The sequence below is a fragment of the Macrobrachium nipponense genome, chromosome 3 (assembly GCF_015104395.2).
Source record: "Macrobrachium nipponense isolate FS-2020 chromosome 3, ASM1510439v2, whole genome shotgun sequence".
In the NCBI taxonomy this organism is placed as follows: domain Eukaryota; kingdom Metazoa; phylum Arthropoda; class Malacostraca; order Decapoda; family Palaemonidae; genus Macrobrachium; species Macrobrachium nipponense.
Genome location: NC_087202.1, coordinates 121,838,554 through 121,857,838, shown reverse-complemented (window position 1 = coordinate 121,857,838; position 19,285 = coordinate 121,838,554). Strand labels below are relative to the sequence as shown.

Below are 19,285 nucleotides of genomic sequence, written 5' to 3'. Positions count from 1 at the left end.
AAAAGGCTAAGCCATGCATCTTTTTAGTAAAAGGCTAGGCCCACTGCCAGTAAATGTGGAAACTCCTGCCTTGCATCATACTTTTTTTTTTAGTAAAAAGGCTAGGCCCACTGCCAATAACTGGGAAACTCCTGCCTTGCAGTCATACTTTTTAGTAAAAGGGCTAGGCCCACCTGCCAGTAACTGTGGAAAAACTCCTGCCTTGCAGTCATACTTTTTTAGTAAAAGGCTAAGCCCAACTGCCAGTAACTGTGGAAAAAACTCTGCCTTGCAGTCATCCTTTTTATTTAAAAGGGCTAGGCCCACTGCAATACTTTTTAAGTAAAAGGGCTAGGCCCACCTGCCAGTAACTGTGGAAACTCCTCCCTTGCATCATACTTTTTTTTAGTAAAAAGGCTAGGCCCACTGCCAATAACTGTGGAAACTCCTCCTTGCAGTCATACTTTTTGTAAAGGAAAAGGCTAAGGGCCCAACCTGCCAATAACATTTTGTGGAAACTCCTGCCTTTGGGGGGGGAAAAAGAGGTCATACTTTTTAGGAAAAGGGCTAGGCCCCCTGCCAATAACGTGGAAACTCCTGCCTTGCAGTCATACTTTTTAGAAAAAAGGCTAGGCCCACTGCCATAATGGTGGGAAACTCCTGCCTTGCAGTCCTACTTTTTTTGAAAAAGGCTAGCCCCTGCCAATAACTGTGGAAACTCCTCCTTGCAGTCATACTTTTTAGAAAAAGGCTAGGCCCCCCCTCCAATAAACTGTTGGCACTCCTTTTGCCTTGGCCAGTCCATACTCTTTTTAAGAAAAAGGCCTAAGGCCCACTGCCAATAACTGTGGAAAACTCCTGCCTTGCACATCATTAAAACTTTTAGAAAAGGCTAGTGCACCTGCCAGTAACTGTGGAAACTCCTGCCTTGCAGTCATAACTTTTTAGAAAAAGGCTAGGCCCACCTGCCATAACTGTGGAAACTCCTGCCTTGCAAGTCATACTGTTTATTAAAAGGCTAGGCCCACTGCATACTTTTTAGAGCTAAAAGGCCCACTGCAGGTACTGAAACTCCTGCCTGCAGTCTACTTTTTAGTAAAAGGCTAGGCATGCCATAACGTGGAAAAAACTCCGCTTGCAGTCATACTTTTTAGTAAAAGGCTAGTAGCCCACTGCCAGTAACTGTGGAAACTCCTGCCTTGCAGTCATACTTTTTAGAAAAAGGACTAGCCTAAGCCCGCACTGCAAAGTACTGTGGAAACTCGCCTGCAGTCATACTTTTTTAGAAAAAGGCTAGCCCATGCATACTTTTTGTGGAGAGTCTAGGCTAGCTGCATACTAGTAAAAAGCTAGGCCCACTAGCCAAGTACTGTGGAAAAAAATCCTGCCTTGCAGTCATACTTTTTAGTAAAAAGGCTAGGCCCACTGCCAATAACTGTGGAACTCTGTGCAGTAAATACTAGAAAAAAGGCTAGGCCCCCCCACTGCCATAACTGTGGAAACTCCTGCCACTGCAGTATACTTTTTAGAAAAAAGGCTAGCCCACTGCCCATAAACTGTGGAAACTCCTGACTGCAGCATACTTTTTAGTAAAAAGGCTACCCTCTCCATAACTGTGGAAAACCCTCTGCCTTGCAGTCATACTTTTATAAAAGGCTAGGCCCATGCATATTTTTAGTAAAAAGGCTAGGCCCACGCCAGTAAAAAAGCTGTGAAACTCTGCCTGCAGTCATACTTTTTGTAAAAGGCTAGGCCCACTGCCAATAACTGTGGAAACTCCTGCCTTGCAGTCATACTTTTAGAAAAAACGGCTAGGCCCCCACTGCCATACTGTGGAAAACTTCCTGCCTTGCCAGTCATACTTTTTATTAAAAGAAAAGGCTAGCCCACTGCAGGAAACTAGTATTACGGAAAAAGGCCCACTGCCAGTAACTGTGGACTGCAATGCTCCTGCCTTGCAGTCATACTTTTAGTAAAAGGTGCTAGGCCCACCCTGCCAGTAACTGTGGAAAATAACTCCTGCCTTGCAGTCATACTTTTTAGTAAAAGGCTAAGCCCACTGCGGTAACTGTGGAAAACTCCATGGCCCTTTGCAGTCATACTTTTTTATTAAAGGCTGCCCACTGCATACTTTTTAGTAAAAGGCTAGGCCCCACGCCAAGTAACTGTGGAAACTCCTCCTTCCTTGCAGTCATACTTTTTATAAGTAAAAGGCTAGGCCCACTGCCAATAACGGTGGAAACTCCTGCCTTGCAGTCATACTTTTTAGTTAAAAAAGGCTAGGCCCACTGCCATAACTGTGGGAAAAAACTCCTGCTTGCAGTCATACTTTTTAGTTAAAGGCTAGGCCCACTGCCAATAACTGTGGAAACTCCTGCCTTGCAGTAATACTTTTTATTAAAGGCTGGCCCCACTGCCATACTTTTTTAGTAAAAGGCTAGGCCACTGCCAAGTAACTGTGGAAACTCCTGCCTTTGCGTCATACTTTTTAGTAAAAAGCTAGCCCCACTGCCATAACTGTGGAAACTCCTGCTTGGCAGTCATACTTTTTTTAGAAAAGGGCTAGGCCCCCTGCCCAATAACGTGGGAAACTCCTGCCTTGCAGTCATACTTTTTATAAAAATGCTAGGCCCACTGCCAATAACTGTGGAAACTCCTGCCTTGCAAAGTCATACTTTTTAGAAAAAGGCTAGGCCCACTGCCAATAACTGTGGAAACGTCCTGCCTTGCAGTCATACTTTTTATTAAAAGAAAAGGCCTAGGCCACTGCAATAACTGTGGAAACTCCCTGCCTTGCAGTCCTACTTTTTTATTAAAAGCTATTGCCCACTGCATACTTTTTTAGTAAAAAGGCTAGCCCACTGCCAGTAACTGTGAAACTCCTGCCTTGCAGTCATACTTTTTAGAACAAAGCTAGCCCACTGCAATAACTGTGGAAACTCCTGCTTGCAGTCATACTTTTTAGTAAAAGGCTAGGCCCACTGCAGTAACTGTGGAAACTCCTGCCTTGCAGTCATACTTTTTATTAAAAGGCTAGGCCCACAACTGCATAGCTTTTTTAGTAAAAGGCTAGGCCCACTGCCCATACTGTGGAAACTCCCTGCCTTGCAGTCATACTTTTTAGTAAAAGGCTAGGCCCACTGCAGTAACTTTTTGTAAAAGGCTCCTGCCCTTCATCATACTTTTTATTAAAACGCTAGGCCGCACTGCATACTTTTTAGTAAAAGGCTAGGCCCACTGCCATAACTGTGGAAACTCCTGCCTTGCAGTCATACTTTTTTAGTAAATAGTCTAGGCCCACTGCCATACTGTGGAAAACTCCTGCCTTGCAGTCATACTTTTTAGTAAAGGCTAGGCCCACTGCCAGTACTGTGGAAACTCCTGCCTTGCAGTCATACTTTTAGTAAAGGCTAGGCCCACTGCCAGTAACTGTGGAAACTCCTGCCTTGCAGTCATACTTTTTATTAAAACGCTAGGCCCACTGCATACTTTTTAGTAAAAGGCTAGGCCCACTGCCAGTAACTGTGGAAACTCCTGCCTTGCAGTCATACTTTTTAGTAAAAGGCTAGGCCCACTGCCAATAACTGTGGAAACTCCTGCTTGCGTCATACTTTTTTTAGAAAAAGGAAAGGCTAGGTCCACTGCCATAACTGTGGGAAACTCCTGCCTTGCAGTCCATACTTTTTTTTAGAAAAGGCTAGGCCCACTGCCAATAACTGTGGAAACTCCTGCCTTGCAGTCATACTTTTTATTAAAAAAGGCTAGGTCCCACTGCCAATAACTGGGGAAAATCCTGCCTTGCAGTCATACTTTTTTTAAGAAAAGGCTAGGCCCACTGCCAGTAACTGTGGAAACATCCCTGCCTTGCAGTCATACTTTTTAGTAAAGGCTAGCCCACTGCCAATAAACTGTGGAAACTCCTGCCTTGCAGTCATACTTTTTTTAGAAAAGGGCTAGGCCCACTGCCAATAACTGTGGAAACCTGCCTTGCAGTCAATAACTTTTTTAGAAAAGGCTAGGCCCACTGCCAATATCTGTGGAAACTCCCTGCCTTGCAGTCATACTTTTTAGAAAAAGGCTAGGCCCTAGCTCCTCCTTGTCCTAATTTGTCCACTGTGGTAAATGCTCCTGCTATGCTCTGGCAGGTCATCTTTTTTATTAAAAGGCTAGTCTGCATAACTAGTAAAAGGCTAGGCCCACTGCCAGTAACTGTGGAAACTCCTGCCTTGCAGTCATACTTTTTAGTAAAAGGCTAGGCCCACTGCCAATACTGTGGAAACTCCTGCCTTGCAGTCATACTTTTTAGGTAGCTAGCCCTTACTGCCATAACTGTGGAAACTCCTGCCTTGCAGTCATACTATATATTAGGCTAGGCCCACTGCATACTGTAGTTAAAAAGGCTAGGCCCACTGCAGTAACTGTGGAAACGTGCCGTGCCAAAAGGTCCCGATACTTGTTTTAGTAAGAGGCTACGGCCCATGCCACTGTGGAGTCCTGCCTTGAGGTCATACTTTTTAGCCCCTAGGCTAGCCCACTGCAACTGTGGAAACTCCTGCCTTGCAGTCATACTTTTTTAGAAAAAGGCTAGGCCCAACTGCCATAAACTGTGGAAACGTCGCTTTTTGCTGGCCCAGTCCCACTGATGCTATCACCCTGCAGTACAGGCCTGGCCCAGTCAAACTAGAAAAAATGGCTAGGCCCACTGCCATAACTGTGGAAACTCCTGCCTTGCAGTCATACTTTTTAGTAGGCTAGGCCCTGCCATAACGTGGAAACGTTGCTCTGAGGTCATGCATACTGTGGAAACTCCTGCCTTGCATCATACTTTTTAGAAAAAGGCTAGGCCCATGCAATACTGTGGAAAACTCCTGCCTTCAGTCCATCTTTTTAGAAAAGAGGACCAGTGCCAATAACTGTGGAAACTCCTGCCTTGTGGCAGTCATACTTTTTAGTAAAAGGCTAGGCCCCACTGCCAGTAACTGTGGAAACTCTGCCTGCAGTCTACTTTTTAGTAGAGCTAGAAACTGACATACTTTTTGTGGACCTCAAAACTGCCTTGCAGTCCATACTTTTTATAAAAAGCTAGGCCCACTGCCATAACTTTTTGTAGAACTCCTGCCTTGCAGTCATACTTTTTATTAAAAAGGCTAGGCCCCACTGCCATACTTTTTGTAAGTAGGCTAGGCTGGCCAAAGTACTGTGGAAATCCTGCCTTGCAGTCATACTTTTTTAGTAAAAGGCTAGGCCCAAACTGCCAGTAACTGTGGAAACTCCTGCGTTGCAGTCATACTTTTTTATTAAAGCTACCCCTGCATACTTTTTAGGTAAAAGGCCCACGCCAGTAACTGTGGAAACCTCCTCCTTGCAGTCATACTAGTAAAAGGCTAGCCCACTCCATGTGAAACTCCTCCTTGCAGTCATACTTTTTTGTAAAGTAAAAGGCTATTTTTTAGAAAAGGAGCCCCACTGCCAGTAACTGTGGAAACTCCTGCCTTAGTCATACTTTTTTAGTAAAAAGGCCTAGGCCCACTGCCATAACTGTGGAAACTCCTGCCTTGCATCTATATAGCTGCCTGCTACTTTTTTAGTAAAAAGGCTAGGCCCACTGCATAACTGCCCGGAAACTCCTGCCTTGCAGTCATACTTTTTGTAAAAGCTAGCACTGCCAATACTTTTTGTGGGACCCTCTGTTGCGAGTCAGTACTTTTTAGTAGCCCCAAGATCTGTTACTCTGCCTTGCAGTCATACTAGCAAAAGGCTAGCCCAACTGCAATACTTTTTTGTGGAACTCTCTGCCTTGCAGTCATCTTTTTAGAAAAAGGCTAGGCCCACTGCCAATACTGTGGAAACTCCTGCCTTGCCAGTCATACTTTTTAGTAAAAGGCTAGCCCACTGCCAATAACTGTGGAAACTGCTTGCCGTCATACTTTTTAGTAAAAGCTAGGCCCACTGCCAACAACTGTAGTTGATGACAGCAAGGGCATGCAGTTGTAAAAACCTCCTTTGCCAAACAGTTAACCATGCCTGATGATGTCTTTGATAGAAGGCATTGGAGAAGGGGCATCTGGCAACCAACCCCTTAATGTAGGGATAACGGTGGGAAAGAAGAGGAAGAATGCTGTTCTTTTTTTCCCATGTAGCTGCAGTTCTGGTGTAGTCTGTAGGTTTGGGTCAGGAAGAATCCAGAAGCTGTCTGTGCTTCACGGCCTCCATTTTAATTGCAAAATTCTAGCAACTGTAGTAAGGTCCAAAATATTGCTGTGGACATCAGAGAAATGAAGTTACAGTAGAAGTAATTCCCTCAGTTTGGTATAGTCTGAAGGGAAATTTAATACAGTGGTTGCTCTTTATAAATAGTCATGGTTGGCTCGGCTTCGCGCACCAGTATGATGGGTAATGTGAGGAATGACAGGTTGTGAGGAGGCTTGACATACATTACATGCTGAGAAAGTGTATTGTCATGAAAGACAGTTTGTTGATGGGTCTCAAAGTTACTGAGAAAATTCATAATCAAACATCAAGTGAAAAACGAAGGTTGCTTTTGCAAAGTCCATGAGAGTGTCTTGTTTGAAAAACTAGAACATTATGGTAATTACCAAATCATGTCTCTCATTATTTTATGTTAGCATGACAAGAATAGAGAAGCTTTTCATAAAGTGTGAGTGAGCCACTTTTGTTTTTCAGCAAGCCTCTTTGAGTTTTGGGAAGGTAATAACTATTCTTGAGCCAGGATGCTCAGAAATTAAATATAAAGCCAGTGGGGTTTGCAATTTTAAAGAAGAAATTGATTCTCTGTTAAATGTTAATATTTATAAGGATTCATATTGTTAGTAATGTATTATATTTTATTCATACCCATGGATATATTAGGGTTTTTGTGGCTTGTATGAATGATTTTTAAGTAGTTTATTATCTCAAATTCATTATATTTGCAGTATATATAAATATGAATACACACATGCATGTAAAATCTTTTTAAGGCTCTTTTGTAATTAACCAGTTAATTTGATTAATTTGACAATTTATTTTTATATAAGTAACTTACCAAGTAATTAGCTAACGATTGTGCTCACACAGCATCCTAAATTCCTAATTCGCGGTAACGCGGCTGTTGCCAAAGGGGGGTGTGTGACAGGCCCCATTAGTTGCAACGGGAGTGTGGAAGCAATAAAGTGACAGTAGCCCTACGGCATCGTTAATATTCACACCACACAACCGACAGCACGTTCTCTACGCTCCTGATTCATGATTTGCCGGTTGTTCTTACTGAAGTTGTTGAAGTAGTAACTTGGGTTTTCTCGAGCTATTGGCTGTCTTGGTTTGATTTTTACAATTGACTTATTTTCTCTTAGTTAGGTATGTCAGATTCCAGCACTTTTCAAAGCTCAAGTACAGGCATTCCCCGGTTATTGGCAATCCGTTTTCATGTCACTTGTCTAGCGCCATAAAATCGGCTTTGCATTTTGCCAAGGTCTTTTCTGGGAGTTTAATATTTTTAGTTGAAGCGCTCATCAGGAATTTCCAGATCCTCCCTTTGGAATTGCCTTCGATTTTAGTTATTTCATTTGATCTGGTAAGTGTGGAGGGAATCCTTTGTTTGGATGTTTGTAATGTCATTAGCAATAAGCTTTTGGTGAACTGCTTGTAGCAACTGCATCACGAGGCAGGGGCACAAGACGTGATACTACAACCATAGGATGACCTAAATATTATCAGTGCCTTTCCCCCTTTTTCTGTTTATGCAAGTCCTTGAGAATTTGGGTGTCATCAGACTTGTTACTCATCTTTCATCCCAACAGGGAGGGTTCACCAATATCCTTTCTGGAGGAAACTCCTGAAGCAGCCTCAGTTGCACTTTAACTGTTTACCGGTAGTCTTTGCACCTCCCACACTTTTAGAATATCCATTGTAGACTCAAAGAGAGAGGTTTTTTTAGAAGTTGCATCATCTGCAGTAACAATCCCTTGTTAACTCTTGGCAACTAACGTTTACCAAGGAAAGTGGGCTTGTTTGTTTCATGATTTAATAAATTAAAAATTTTGAACATGGTGCCTTTGTTCCTATGGTTGGTTTTCATTCTGCTTTTCTGAAGACATAAAGCCTTGTCATTATGTACACAATATGTAGCCCTCTTCTGTACCTCCATTCAGCATGAGCTGGACTTGTGATCTGGTTGTGACATCTCAGACTGTCTTTGTCAATTTTCCCTGTCTATCCCCAGGTTGTGGGGTAAGCTTCCATAATGCCTTAGTTTTATGGAGCTTGATGAGCCTCCTTTCAATCTCTTTATGTATGATTTGATGATAAAGGTTTTGTTTTTTCATGGTTTGCCTCTTTCCAGCATCTGGACCAACCATGTGTCTTGTTCAGTAGTATCTTTTTCAAAACTTGTCGTTTTGTCGATTTCACTTATGTTCCAGATTTTTTAGTGAAGGCTAAGTTTTCTGGTGACTTCCCTGTAACTCTCTTAGCAATTCACATTCTAACTTCCTTAAAAGAAGACCTTGTCTTTTCTCCTGTCAATGTAGTCAAATTTTATTGTAAAAATACACAGGAATGCCTGTCTTTTGTGTAACTTTCTTCATATGGTTAATTAGAAGACCCAGATTTTTAAAGATATAGTGTTATTTGGTCAGCGTCGGTGACCCTGGTAGTAGTGACACCAGATAACTCACAATCAATCAATCAATAGTGTCTTTGGCTCTGCCAGGTGATTTTAGGAGCTTAGTTGGTTGTGTCTTTAGTGGACTTAACTTAGTTAAAGATAAAGGCACATGAAGTGCTTGCTATCTCCTCTTCATTACCTCTTCATTAACTTGTGTATAATTTAGATCTTGATGCCATCCTTTGGTTGAGTACATATAGATAGTACTCTGCTTCCACTGGAGTTTATTTATTTGTTAAACATAATTAACTTAGATGTTTTCTTATATGGTCCACTTGTCAGGTGTGTTATGTTTTACTGACTGGGAGGTGTTCTGTCACTTCCTCCTTGTCCATATGATATCTCCTGATCTTTTTCTGTTTAAGAGTTGTGGTTCCCAAGTGCATCTGCTTTCAAATCTAAGTTTGATATTGAAAGTTTTGTACTACACTCTTTGATCTGCTGTGGCGTGCGTACCATCATTAGCTTGTCTACCATGGTAGGTACAGTATGATTTTCTTTACTTGCCATGACCCTCTTTCTTATTCCTCTCTGTAAGCTCTTTCGTTGTTTATGAATGCTTTCCTGTCGTCCTCCTAATTAGTGTTGATTCAGAACAACTACAGTATTGGGAGTGTTCATGAACAAAAGCCTTCTTTTATTAACTTTGGACACATTTTTCAAAACTGGCCAATTAATCATAGAGTGAATGCCCTCTTCCACACACTATTCTTAGATTGTTTTGACATATGCAGAGGGGGGCCCTCCCCACCCTCTTAATCTTGAACAGTTCAGGTTTTGATGAATTGAATCAGCTAATAACTAAAGATGCAGTGTGGGAGACTATTGTAAAAGAACCGCAATATAATTAGATGACTTATTGTAATGTTGTCACACTTTGTTGCTACCCAGATCTAGTCCTGTCAGTCAGATGTGGTTCTCTGTATTTCACAAGCTTGAGGGGCAACCACCCTGAAAATTTATTTGTATTTCAAAATTTAAGTAATATTTTTCTTTTATATGATAGTATAGTTTTTAACATTGACACAAGTACAGTGTTCCCCTGTATTCACAGAGTATATGTACCAGACCCCCTCCACGAACTGCCTATTTTGTTAGTTAAAACTCAAGAAAAACCCGCTGAAAATGTATATACCAGGGTTTTTTTAATAGTTATATCACAGAAAGTTCATTTTATGATGAAATTAATAAAAAAAACCCAGGATTTTATGGATATTTCCCATAGAAAAATACCGCAAATAGGCAAATTTTCCACAGATAATGGGGGTATGTATTCCAGAGAGAGAGCCACAAATACGTGAGTCTGCTAATCCGTAGTGTGCGAATACAGGGGATTCGCTGTGACAGCAATCATGTTCTGTTTGTAGATGTAGCGTATAATGCCATAAAGAATTTAAAGTTACCCATAGGGTTGATTTTACCCCCTCTAGGTTGTATGAAATTTACCATAAATTGCTTTGCACAGCCTTGGGGAAGAATATTATCAGTTTATTTAATTGTGCAATTATGAGAATCAGTTTAGAATGACAGAATGTCGTTTGTTTGCTGTGTTAGTTTTGTAAAGGCGAAGAAAATTCATTAGTAAAAATAGTTCTTTTATACAGACAGTCCCTGGTTATCGACAGGGATTACGTTCTCAGCGGGGTGCTCTTAATTGAAAACTGCCATTAACCAAAACTTGGCAATTTATGGGGCTTATGGTGCCTCTGTTAGGTGTGTTATGGCACCATAACTCTTATTATCAGCACCGATAACCAAAACTTGGCCCGTTACAGCACTATAAATCGCCGCTTTTAGGGGGATAGACAAGGGCCATAAAACCGAATCGCCATTAACCAAGTCTGCTGATAACCAGGGGACTGCCAGTAATTATGTTTTGCTAATTTTACAGAATTTGTAAATAACTGCAACAGTGGGATTGTTTTTTTTTTCCAGTATCTCCTCATCATTCACCTCGTGTCATTGGCCTTTATTCAACCAGCCCCTGCTCATCAGGCGTCCTTTCTCCGGAATCTCCACCCTCATCACGAGGTAAACTCTACTTTGCATTGGTTGAATGATGTTTTGCCCAGAAGTTATTCCTTTGTAGAGTGAGCTTCCTTGCAGATACAATATTACTTGCATGTAGTTCATAGAAGAGCATCTACAGATAGATTTGTGCTACTTTGTACAAATTATCACAAAAATTTGCTGTGACATTTTCAATTGTAGTGTACAACATATCCTGTTTCATTGCATTTCTGCTTGACCTTTTTACAGCTTTTTGTTGATCTAACAGTTTCATAAATATTAATTGATTACTAACTTTTCCTCAAGGACATTTGTAATAGGTATGAAGTATTATACAATATGTAAATATATGGTTTGAATACAGTAGACTAGTATTCAAGAACTTAGGAGGTAGATATACCACATGGTTGATTTGATAGGTAGTTTTGTGTTAGTTTCCTGGTGTTTTAAATGTAATTATTGCAGTGGGTTAATTTGATAGGTTCAGGAGATATGGGTTTTATTATGAAGACATTAGTACCTGTATATTTCACAAGAATTTTTGCCACCAGTGCATTAGTTATGTGCAGTGGCGTTAAGTAGAGCTCATCAAGGTTTTTGTTCATTAACTTAGAGTATGGTTATTTTCTCTAATATGTTTTTGAGTGGTAAACATTTAGGGTTTTCTGTTTAGTACATACTCTTCTGTTTAAGGGCAGACATACTAAGTGTTGAATCATTGCTTTAAAGCAGTGAATCTGTGGTTAGGACATATGGCTACCTTTCAAGTGCTCTCATTCTTTGACTTTTTAAAACTAGGAAAATACAGTGCTCATGAGTTGCATTGATGAAGTCACTGCTCCTTGGCAGGGAAGAGGTTTATCATATCTTCATTTTACATTACTGAATGTGTTACAAGTCTGTATTTATTCTTTTTACTCTTAGTTGTTGGTCTTGTTTTAAGTTACCCGTTTCCCAACAATGTTTGCTAAAATCAACATTAATTCCTCCCTACCTAGAGGAGTAATGAATAAATTAAGAAATAAAGGTAATTTTTTCTTTGGAAAAATTTTGTCTGAGAACATTTTGTGACATGAAAGATGTGATCTCAATGATGGGTTTGTATTGGAAAGTGTTTTTTAAGAATTACATGTTGTAATGTATGTCACATTTGGCTTAGATTTTACTGCCAAAGCACTTCCATTCCCCACACCAATCACCACTTAATTTTATAAAAAAAAAATAAATAAATAAATAACCTCTTACATCATTTTATTTTAATAATTTAAAAGTGAGAAAGCTTAAAGAATATCTTCTTTTTAATTAACACTTTAATATACACAAACAAAAGAGTGATACTGTTATCTCAAAAAATTGGTTCTTGTTGAGTTTACAACCAAAGGCAAAATGAAAATAAGTAATTGGATGTGAACATTATGAAACCAAATTGGGTAATAATTATAATTAGCAATATTGTAAGGGTGACTATTTAATGAAGAAGCATTTTATATTATGACCTGCATCAATATTGTTGTCATTTCACTGTACAAACCTCTTATTTTACCTATGCTGCACTATATGTAACACTGTGGTGTTGCCCAAGAATCAAGTCATCATTTGATAAATTTCCATATATGGTGGCATGTAGTATACATACTTTTTTTTTTTTAATGACTGAAAATAGACCGTAGGTGTTATAGAGGTACATAGAGCATTGATTTTCCAGGATAAAGGAATAAGGTCTGGGACATCTTGTAACCTACCATAATTGTGTTCTCTGAATTACCACTGTTAAATGATTATTTTAGAAGCTTGAAGAGCTAGTATTTGAGGGACTTTTGAACTGGTGGCTGATTAAAATTGTAGCAGGATGCATTACCTTAAAGTTGTCCTAAAAGACTGACTCAGCTTCCCTCTATATCACTCACTAATAGCTAACAAATATTAAACTTAATTTTGATGTGAAATGTCTATATCCTTTACAGCATGACTACATTTCCATTCCATGCTATACTGAAGGCATAATTGAAAAACACAACAGTAAGCCAATAACAAGATAAGAGAAAATAAAGTAAAAACTGAAGCACTGCAGAACCAAAAAATATGGCTAGATGAATATCTGTGGAAAGATGAAGCCTCAAGCCTCTTACTGTAACATATAATTTCCCCCTAGGACCCTGGGTTTGGTGTACATTGGTGATATTGCCTTGCAAGTGAATAACTAAGCTACAACAGATTCATTTGCAGGAGGATAAGTACAACCTAGTAGGACTAACTTAAGACCTACCTTCCTTCAAGTCACTGCTGATACAGAGTAGTGATTACATCTATGGAAAAGGCAGCTTTAGTTGTTCAGGTTTGTGCGGTGTACTACACCAATTTTCATTGCCTTCAGGTTCATAGCCCCTTGAAGACTTTTATAACATTTTTATGAATCATCATAAAATTATCTTCTGAAATTAGTTGAAAGCTGGGATACCCTTATTGAGAGTGCCGTGACACCTGGAATACCACAATTGTGTTTAGCTCCTCCCACAGCCTGTAGCTAATCATTCAATGACCTCAGAGGTGGGGAGCTTGGCATACCCCAAGTTTTTTCAGAGCTCAACCCCAATGTTTTATAATTTTGTAATTGGTTCTCACACATCTTGCAAAGCGAACACATCAGCATAAGATTTTTCCCCTTACTTTGCACAGGGTTTTCTTCATGAACTGTCCGTAATGAGAGGTAGTGAGCAAGTAACAAATATTTGCCTAGTTTAAGTGATTAGCAGCCTCATCCCTTTACCTGTAAAAGTTCTTTCAGAGATCCAAGAATGTGTATACACACCTACTTGTTCCAACATGCATACTACCCTATACTTTCATATACTGGCAGTCCCTAGTTGTCGACGGGGGTTCTGTTCCTGACGGCATGACGATAACTAAAAACCTGCAATAACAGCGCTGATAACCAGGGGTCGGCACCGATAAGCAGAGATCGGTGCTTATCGGTGCTGAAAATCCAGTTATCGTCATCACCAGACAAGGGTTGTAAAGCCGCATCGCTGATAACCGGGGATATTCTCTTATTTTGTCTGTTTTAAGGAATGCTTCATATCCTTTTCTCCTAGCATAGGAGGTAATGTTTTGTTTCCATGTGAAGAATTGATTTCTTCAATTTGCTTAAACACGAGATCAAGGTGTTGTTGAGTCGTTGAACACGACAATGGTGTTTAGTTTTCAGTTGTTTTGCTTGGTGAAACTTTTTCAATAACATAACTAAAATGTATCAAGAGATTTACTATAGTTGTTAGTGTCGTTCTGTGAGATTTTCTTTTGTTATTCTCGGAGAAATAGTTGGTGCAGTAATCATGTGATTGGGGTCTTGTGCCTTTATTCCCCTCCCCCACACATGTGAGTTAGAGAACCTTCTCCAGATTTGTTAATTTGAGTTTTGTTGCATTTTAGTAAAAAGTTACTCAGAATACTACACATGTAATTTTTCATTTGATGACTTAAATTGTGGCAAACAATGCATTGTTCAGGAAAGTATAGCATAAGTAAGAGGGTTATACTTGCAGAACTTCAGAGTTATTTTGAGTTTTGTTTGTCACATCGCAAGCCTATTTTATACTTAATGTGGCACACCGTCAATTCTGTGCCGATAATTCAGCACCAACAATTCAGCACCTGACAGTTTAAAGCAAGGAAGCAAATACTACAAGGACAATTCAAGAAAATGAATAATGAAATCAGTTTTTAAGTTTAAACATTTTATTGATGAGCAGAAATTAAAATAAAAATTTTATTAACTTACTAAAATAAAAATATATTTATGGAAATATGAATACAAAAACAAAAGCATCTTTATACAAATATTGATAAGAATTTACATCTTTATAGAAATATTGATAAGAATTTACTTTTGTAGTTCAATTTGGTAACTTAAGAGTTCTCAATTCTCCAACTTATCGGCTTGATTTCTCTCAATTCTCCAACTTATCGGCTTGATTTCCATATTCATTCACTGACGTTGTTATTGCTTTATGAGTTCTTTGATATTTTGCTTGTTTAGAAACATCCTCATGTCCAGCTCTGGTTCTTAATATATCTTTTTCTCTATAGTATCATCACATTCTAGTTTGAGAAACTACAAAATTATAGTAAAAGGTTGGGTGGTTATGACCCAATGATAATTGAAGACTTTTGTGCGAAACCCTTCTAAAGAATTTTTGGTCCTTGGTAGGTCTCTCTAAACACGTTTAAAAATACTCCATATTTCTTATTTAAAGACAGCATCTCTTTTACGACTGCAGAAGGGACAACCAATCCATGCATCTTCGAAATATTTTCTTAATTCTTCCAAATCCAGAGGTATAACTTCTTGCAAAGATTCAGATACTACTCCACAAATATCATCAATTGGCACAAAAGCTAAGGCTATTAATATCATATAGTGTTGACGAATGTTCCTCCCTTATTTAAAGCTGAGTAAGATTTAAATCCTGGATTTTCCTCCATGCACACTGAGCAAGGTGAAAAAGTAACCACATATTTATTTGCAATCTTTCCAAAGCAGTTATAAATGCATTTTGGAATCCCTTTTCAAACTCACAGAGCATAGTATCTGGCTTCAGATCCAGGTATAAATTCAAAATAGTCTGTAATGCCCTTTCATATGAATCCTCTTTTAATTTGCAATAGTATATATATCACTGGAAAAATACACCCTTCACAAAGTGCATGAATAACAGAATTGGTAGAAAAGATGCAGGGCTACTTTAAATTTACCGTCTTCAAGCCAGTCTTTTTATTCTTTAAAAGGTATTCAATATTTTTTCAGTCGAGAAAATTAACATTCTATTGGTCATCACTACCAGATGCAATACAAAAAAAAAAATTCACCACTGTGTGTTACACGCAAATGTTCAGTTTATACTATATCACTGACATTAGCAGGTTCTGGAATTGGTTTACCATCTCGTTTTCTATGACACTGAACACTTCGTTGCAATAGTTGTTAATGTCAACAGTCTTAAAGTATTACCACTAATTATCCAGTGGTTGTTAGTTTTAACAATCTTAAATTATTCAATGTTTGTTAATTATAGCAATATTAAATGAATAACTTAAGTGTTTATAGTAAACACTACTATAGAACTTCACCAGTTTTAAAAATTGAAAAAAGAAAAAATTTGCAGAATTTTCCTTGCTCTAGATTGTTCCTTGCACTGAATTGCCCTGGATCTGGGTTGTCCTTGTGCTAAATTGTCCTTGTGTTGAATTGTCATGTGCTAAATTGTCCTTCGCAGAATTGGTTCACAACTTAATGTTAGCCTATGTGTATGTCAGCTTCTAATGAGAGGTTATTTTGAAGTAAGTAAAGGATTTAATTTACTTTTTATGAATTACATTTGTTTCATCCCAAATCCATTGCTTTATGCTAAAATCTTATTCGAGGCTAATGCACATTTTGGGTAGTGTAAAGTAATAGGTTTAAATGTTAAAAATTAATGTGATGAATTTTACCTACTGTTACAGATAGCTTATATCCCTGACTTGTTAGGCAAGTCGGCATTGAAACAGAAGATTGTCTAACTCACCTGTTTTCTACCATGTGTGTTAAGAATGTTTTAGCTCTTGTCAGAATTCTCATTGATGTCATTTCGTACAGATGCCTGTTGGTATTTCATGGTTTTGGCTGTTTGCTGCTTTCACGGTATTGTACATTTATTTTTACTAGGATGTCTTCCATTGGAAGCAATGCTAAGAACATCAGGTTTTGTAGGAATGATGTATGCATTATCAGGAAATCAACCCACTGTGCCATGTCAGCTGCAAGGGTATAGAGTGTGATCTAGAAAGTAGATGTGAGGAATGGAATGTAGGGAATGATCTAAGGACCTTATGCTTGTTAGGTACAGGAAGAGAAGGGAAGCAGGTAGATTGTGAAAGCAAATCATGAGGTCAGGTCATAAATCTGTCATTTCCACCCCTTCTGGTCCTTCATTTGTAGATAGCCCTACTCAAACTGGGTTTTTCCTCTGCTTGTGCATTAGCTAGTACTGAGACTTGCTCTTTAGCTCTGCCTTTCACTTCATTTTCAGTTCAAGAAAAGCATATCAAGAAGTTTGAACAGAATGTAAACCTTATTTTAGAGTCAGTAAAAGGGTTGACTAAATTTGTTAGAAAACCATTCTGGATCCCTCCATAGTTTGTGTGCATTTTTGTGTTCATAAGTAATAGGTAATGTGTTGGTGGCCTTTCCTGTCCATAGCCCTAGCACAGGATTGCCTTCTGACAAGTGGAAGAGTCCGCTGCTAAGGAACTGTGTTGGTTCTTGGGTTGAAGCGGTTCTGCATCCTCCGTCACCAGCCTCTCATTTTTCATGTTCTGAGTCTATGAAAAATAATTTTGATAAATGTAAATATTTATTCATAGTATTTTGACTTTTTGTCATTGGCATTTAGTAATGAGGGTGTTAGCACTGATATGACTAATGACAGTATAGGCGTAGAAAGTATTAATAACAATAATGTGCCTGTACATAATGGGCTTTTCTAATTCTGATGTTGAACTGACTCAATTAGTTGTTCAACCAGTCTCTTCTACATCTATTTCTCATTTTGAAACCTTGAACCTGTTCATTCTTTTACATGTTCCTTCAGCTATTTGTGAGTCTTTCCTTTGGCCACTGTTAATGTTTCTCTTCAACCCTACCATGGTTACAGAATCTTATGTTGTTTCCAAGCTAGATTCTATCCTAGCTGCTTTGCTCCCTAAGGATGTATTATCCAGGAATGCCCTTAAGTCTCTTGAGTGGTGTTTGGACAAGGCTGGGGTGTCAGGTGTCACTGTAGCTCCTCTTCCCCTTCTCCCAACCATTCCCATCTTCTTTGGTGACTGGTGATGCTTCATCTTCTTTTGCTCAGCTGATTTGTATTGACTTTGATGAGCCGCTTCAGACTGCACTTCCTCATTCTCCCCCTCAGTTGGATTGGAGATTTGTTGTGAGGAGTCTGCATGTGTTGCTCTGACAGAAAAGGAGTTTGAATCAGAGGAATCACCTTCAGTAATCCAGTGTTTGTTGGAGTGTTGCAATGCATTCAATCCTCAGTTGATAAAGGAAAGAGTTCCTGTAGAATTTTTTATGTTTAGTATTTTAACACCCATTAAGTTGAAACTTGAGGTATCTCATTCAATTAGAGTCCATTTCAATGAGATTTCTTGTAGTACTCTTATGCACAAAGCTTCTATAAAGTGAGAGCTGCCTCTAATGGTACTTGTACTTAAACTGTCTTCGGTTGATGAATCTACTTTGTTTTACTGTTGCGATACTTTGAAGAGGTATTTTTTTATAAGATCATTCCAGAAACAGTATTTTGGCAGTTCATTTGTGCAAGAAAGAACAAGGCCTGCCTACATAATGGTCATTACATCCACAAGTATGCTAGTCGGTATGGAGTCTGTATGAAACACCAAAATTGGACATTGATTAACAAGAAATTACTAGTTCCTCGTTGGACGAGTGGTTTTCACACTTGAATACCAATCTAGTGGTCCGAAGTTCGATTCTCGGATCACCCAACGCGAATTTAGAGGAATTTATTTGTGGTGATAGAAATTCATTTCTCGATATAGGTCCCGTTGCTAGGTGACCAATTATTCCTAGCCATGTAAAAATATCCTTTGGGCCAACCCTAGGAGAGCTGTTAATCAGCTCAGTGGTCTGTTAAAACTAAGATATACGTAACGTTTTTAACAAGAAATTACCAGTGTATCATTCCCCATACCAGAAATCTTAAGCCTTTCACAGTAATAAGGAAAGTTCTGAACAAGTTTAGGGGAACAGAATCGCAGAATGATTTTTGGTTCCCCTCAGAGAAAGGTTCCCTGACCTAAAAGTTCTTTTGGCAGATCTCCCTCAAATTTTTTTGTTAAGGAAGGATCTACTCAAACAACCGAATTCCATGGGGTTCTACCAAAGCCTCTGGATGCTACTCTGAACCACATGCAGAAGGCATCCATCTCCTCTGAGCAAGAGGGTTTTTTGTTTTCTAAGAGATCCCTTTGAGTCTATGGAATGAAGCTTCCTTTAAAGTTTCTGAAAATGTTGATCCAGATTTCGTACCTTATTGAAGGCAACTATTCACAGCGTAGGCGTGTTTGGTACATCATTTTTTTAGTTTTTTGGAGAATTTAAATTGCAATTTGATTTTTGCAGCACATTATTTAGAAATTGTGTTTGAGAGCTGTAGCTCTTATAGTCTGCTAGTAGTAGTGGCTCAAGTCTTTTCTGAATGGATAGAAAGAGCACCCATTTAGACTTTATTTTTTAATCCTGTGCTTTGGGGTTTTTGGTGAGCATGAAGTTACATGTGTTGTATAGGAGCTTACCTTTGTATCATTAAGTTTGAATTGACTGTCATTGTTTTGGACTTTTGGGCTAAGGCATAGGGGTCCCATCTTGATGCTTCCTTTCATTGTGACTGAATAGAAGCGGTTTTGCTTCCTTTCCTTCTGACTGAATATGAAGTGGTTTTCTCCGCAAGGGTGCTCTTTGCTACACGCACTTGAGATCCTTGCTCCCCAAATGGAAACTCACCTTCTGGTGGCAGTATTATCCAGGAAGGATTTCAGATCAGGTAACGAATGTTTTGGGTTTCATGC

General features: G+C 39.0%; 1 protein-coding gene across 2 annotated transcripts in view; it reads left to right on the top strand.

Annotated features, from left to right (window-relative positions):
* The window catches only part of LOC135222016 (SLAIN motif-containing protein 2-like), a 198,619-nt gene that overhangs the window by 21,170 nt on the left and 158,164 nt on the right, over positions 1 to 19,285 (top strand). For both annotated transcript variants that reach the window (XM_064260142.1, XM_064260141.1), the window contains exon 3: positions 10,580 to 10,675. In XM_064260142.1, the coding sequence (XP_064116212.1) occupies positions 10,580 to 10,675 (96 nt within the window). The remainder of the gene's footprint in view (positions 1 to 10,579; positions 10,676 to 19,285) is intronic.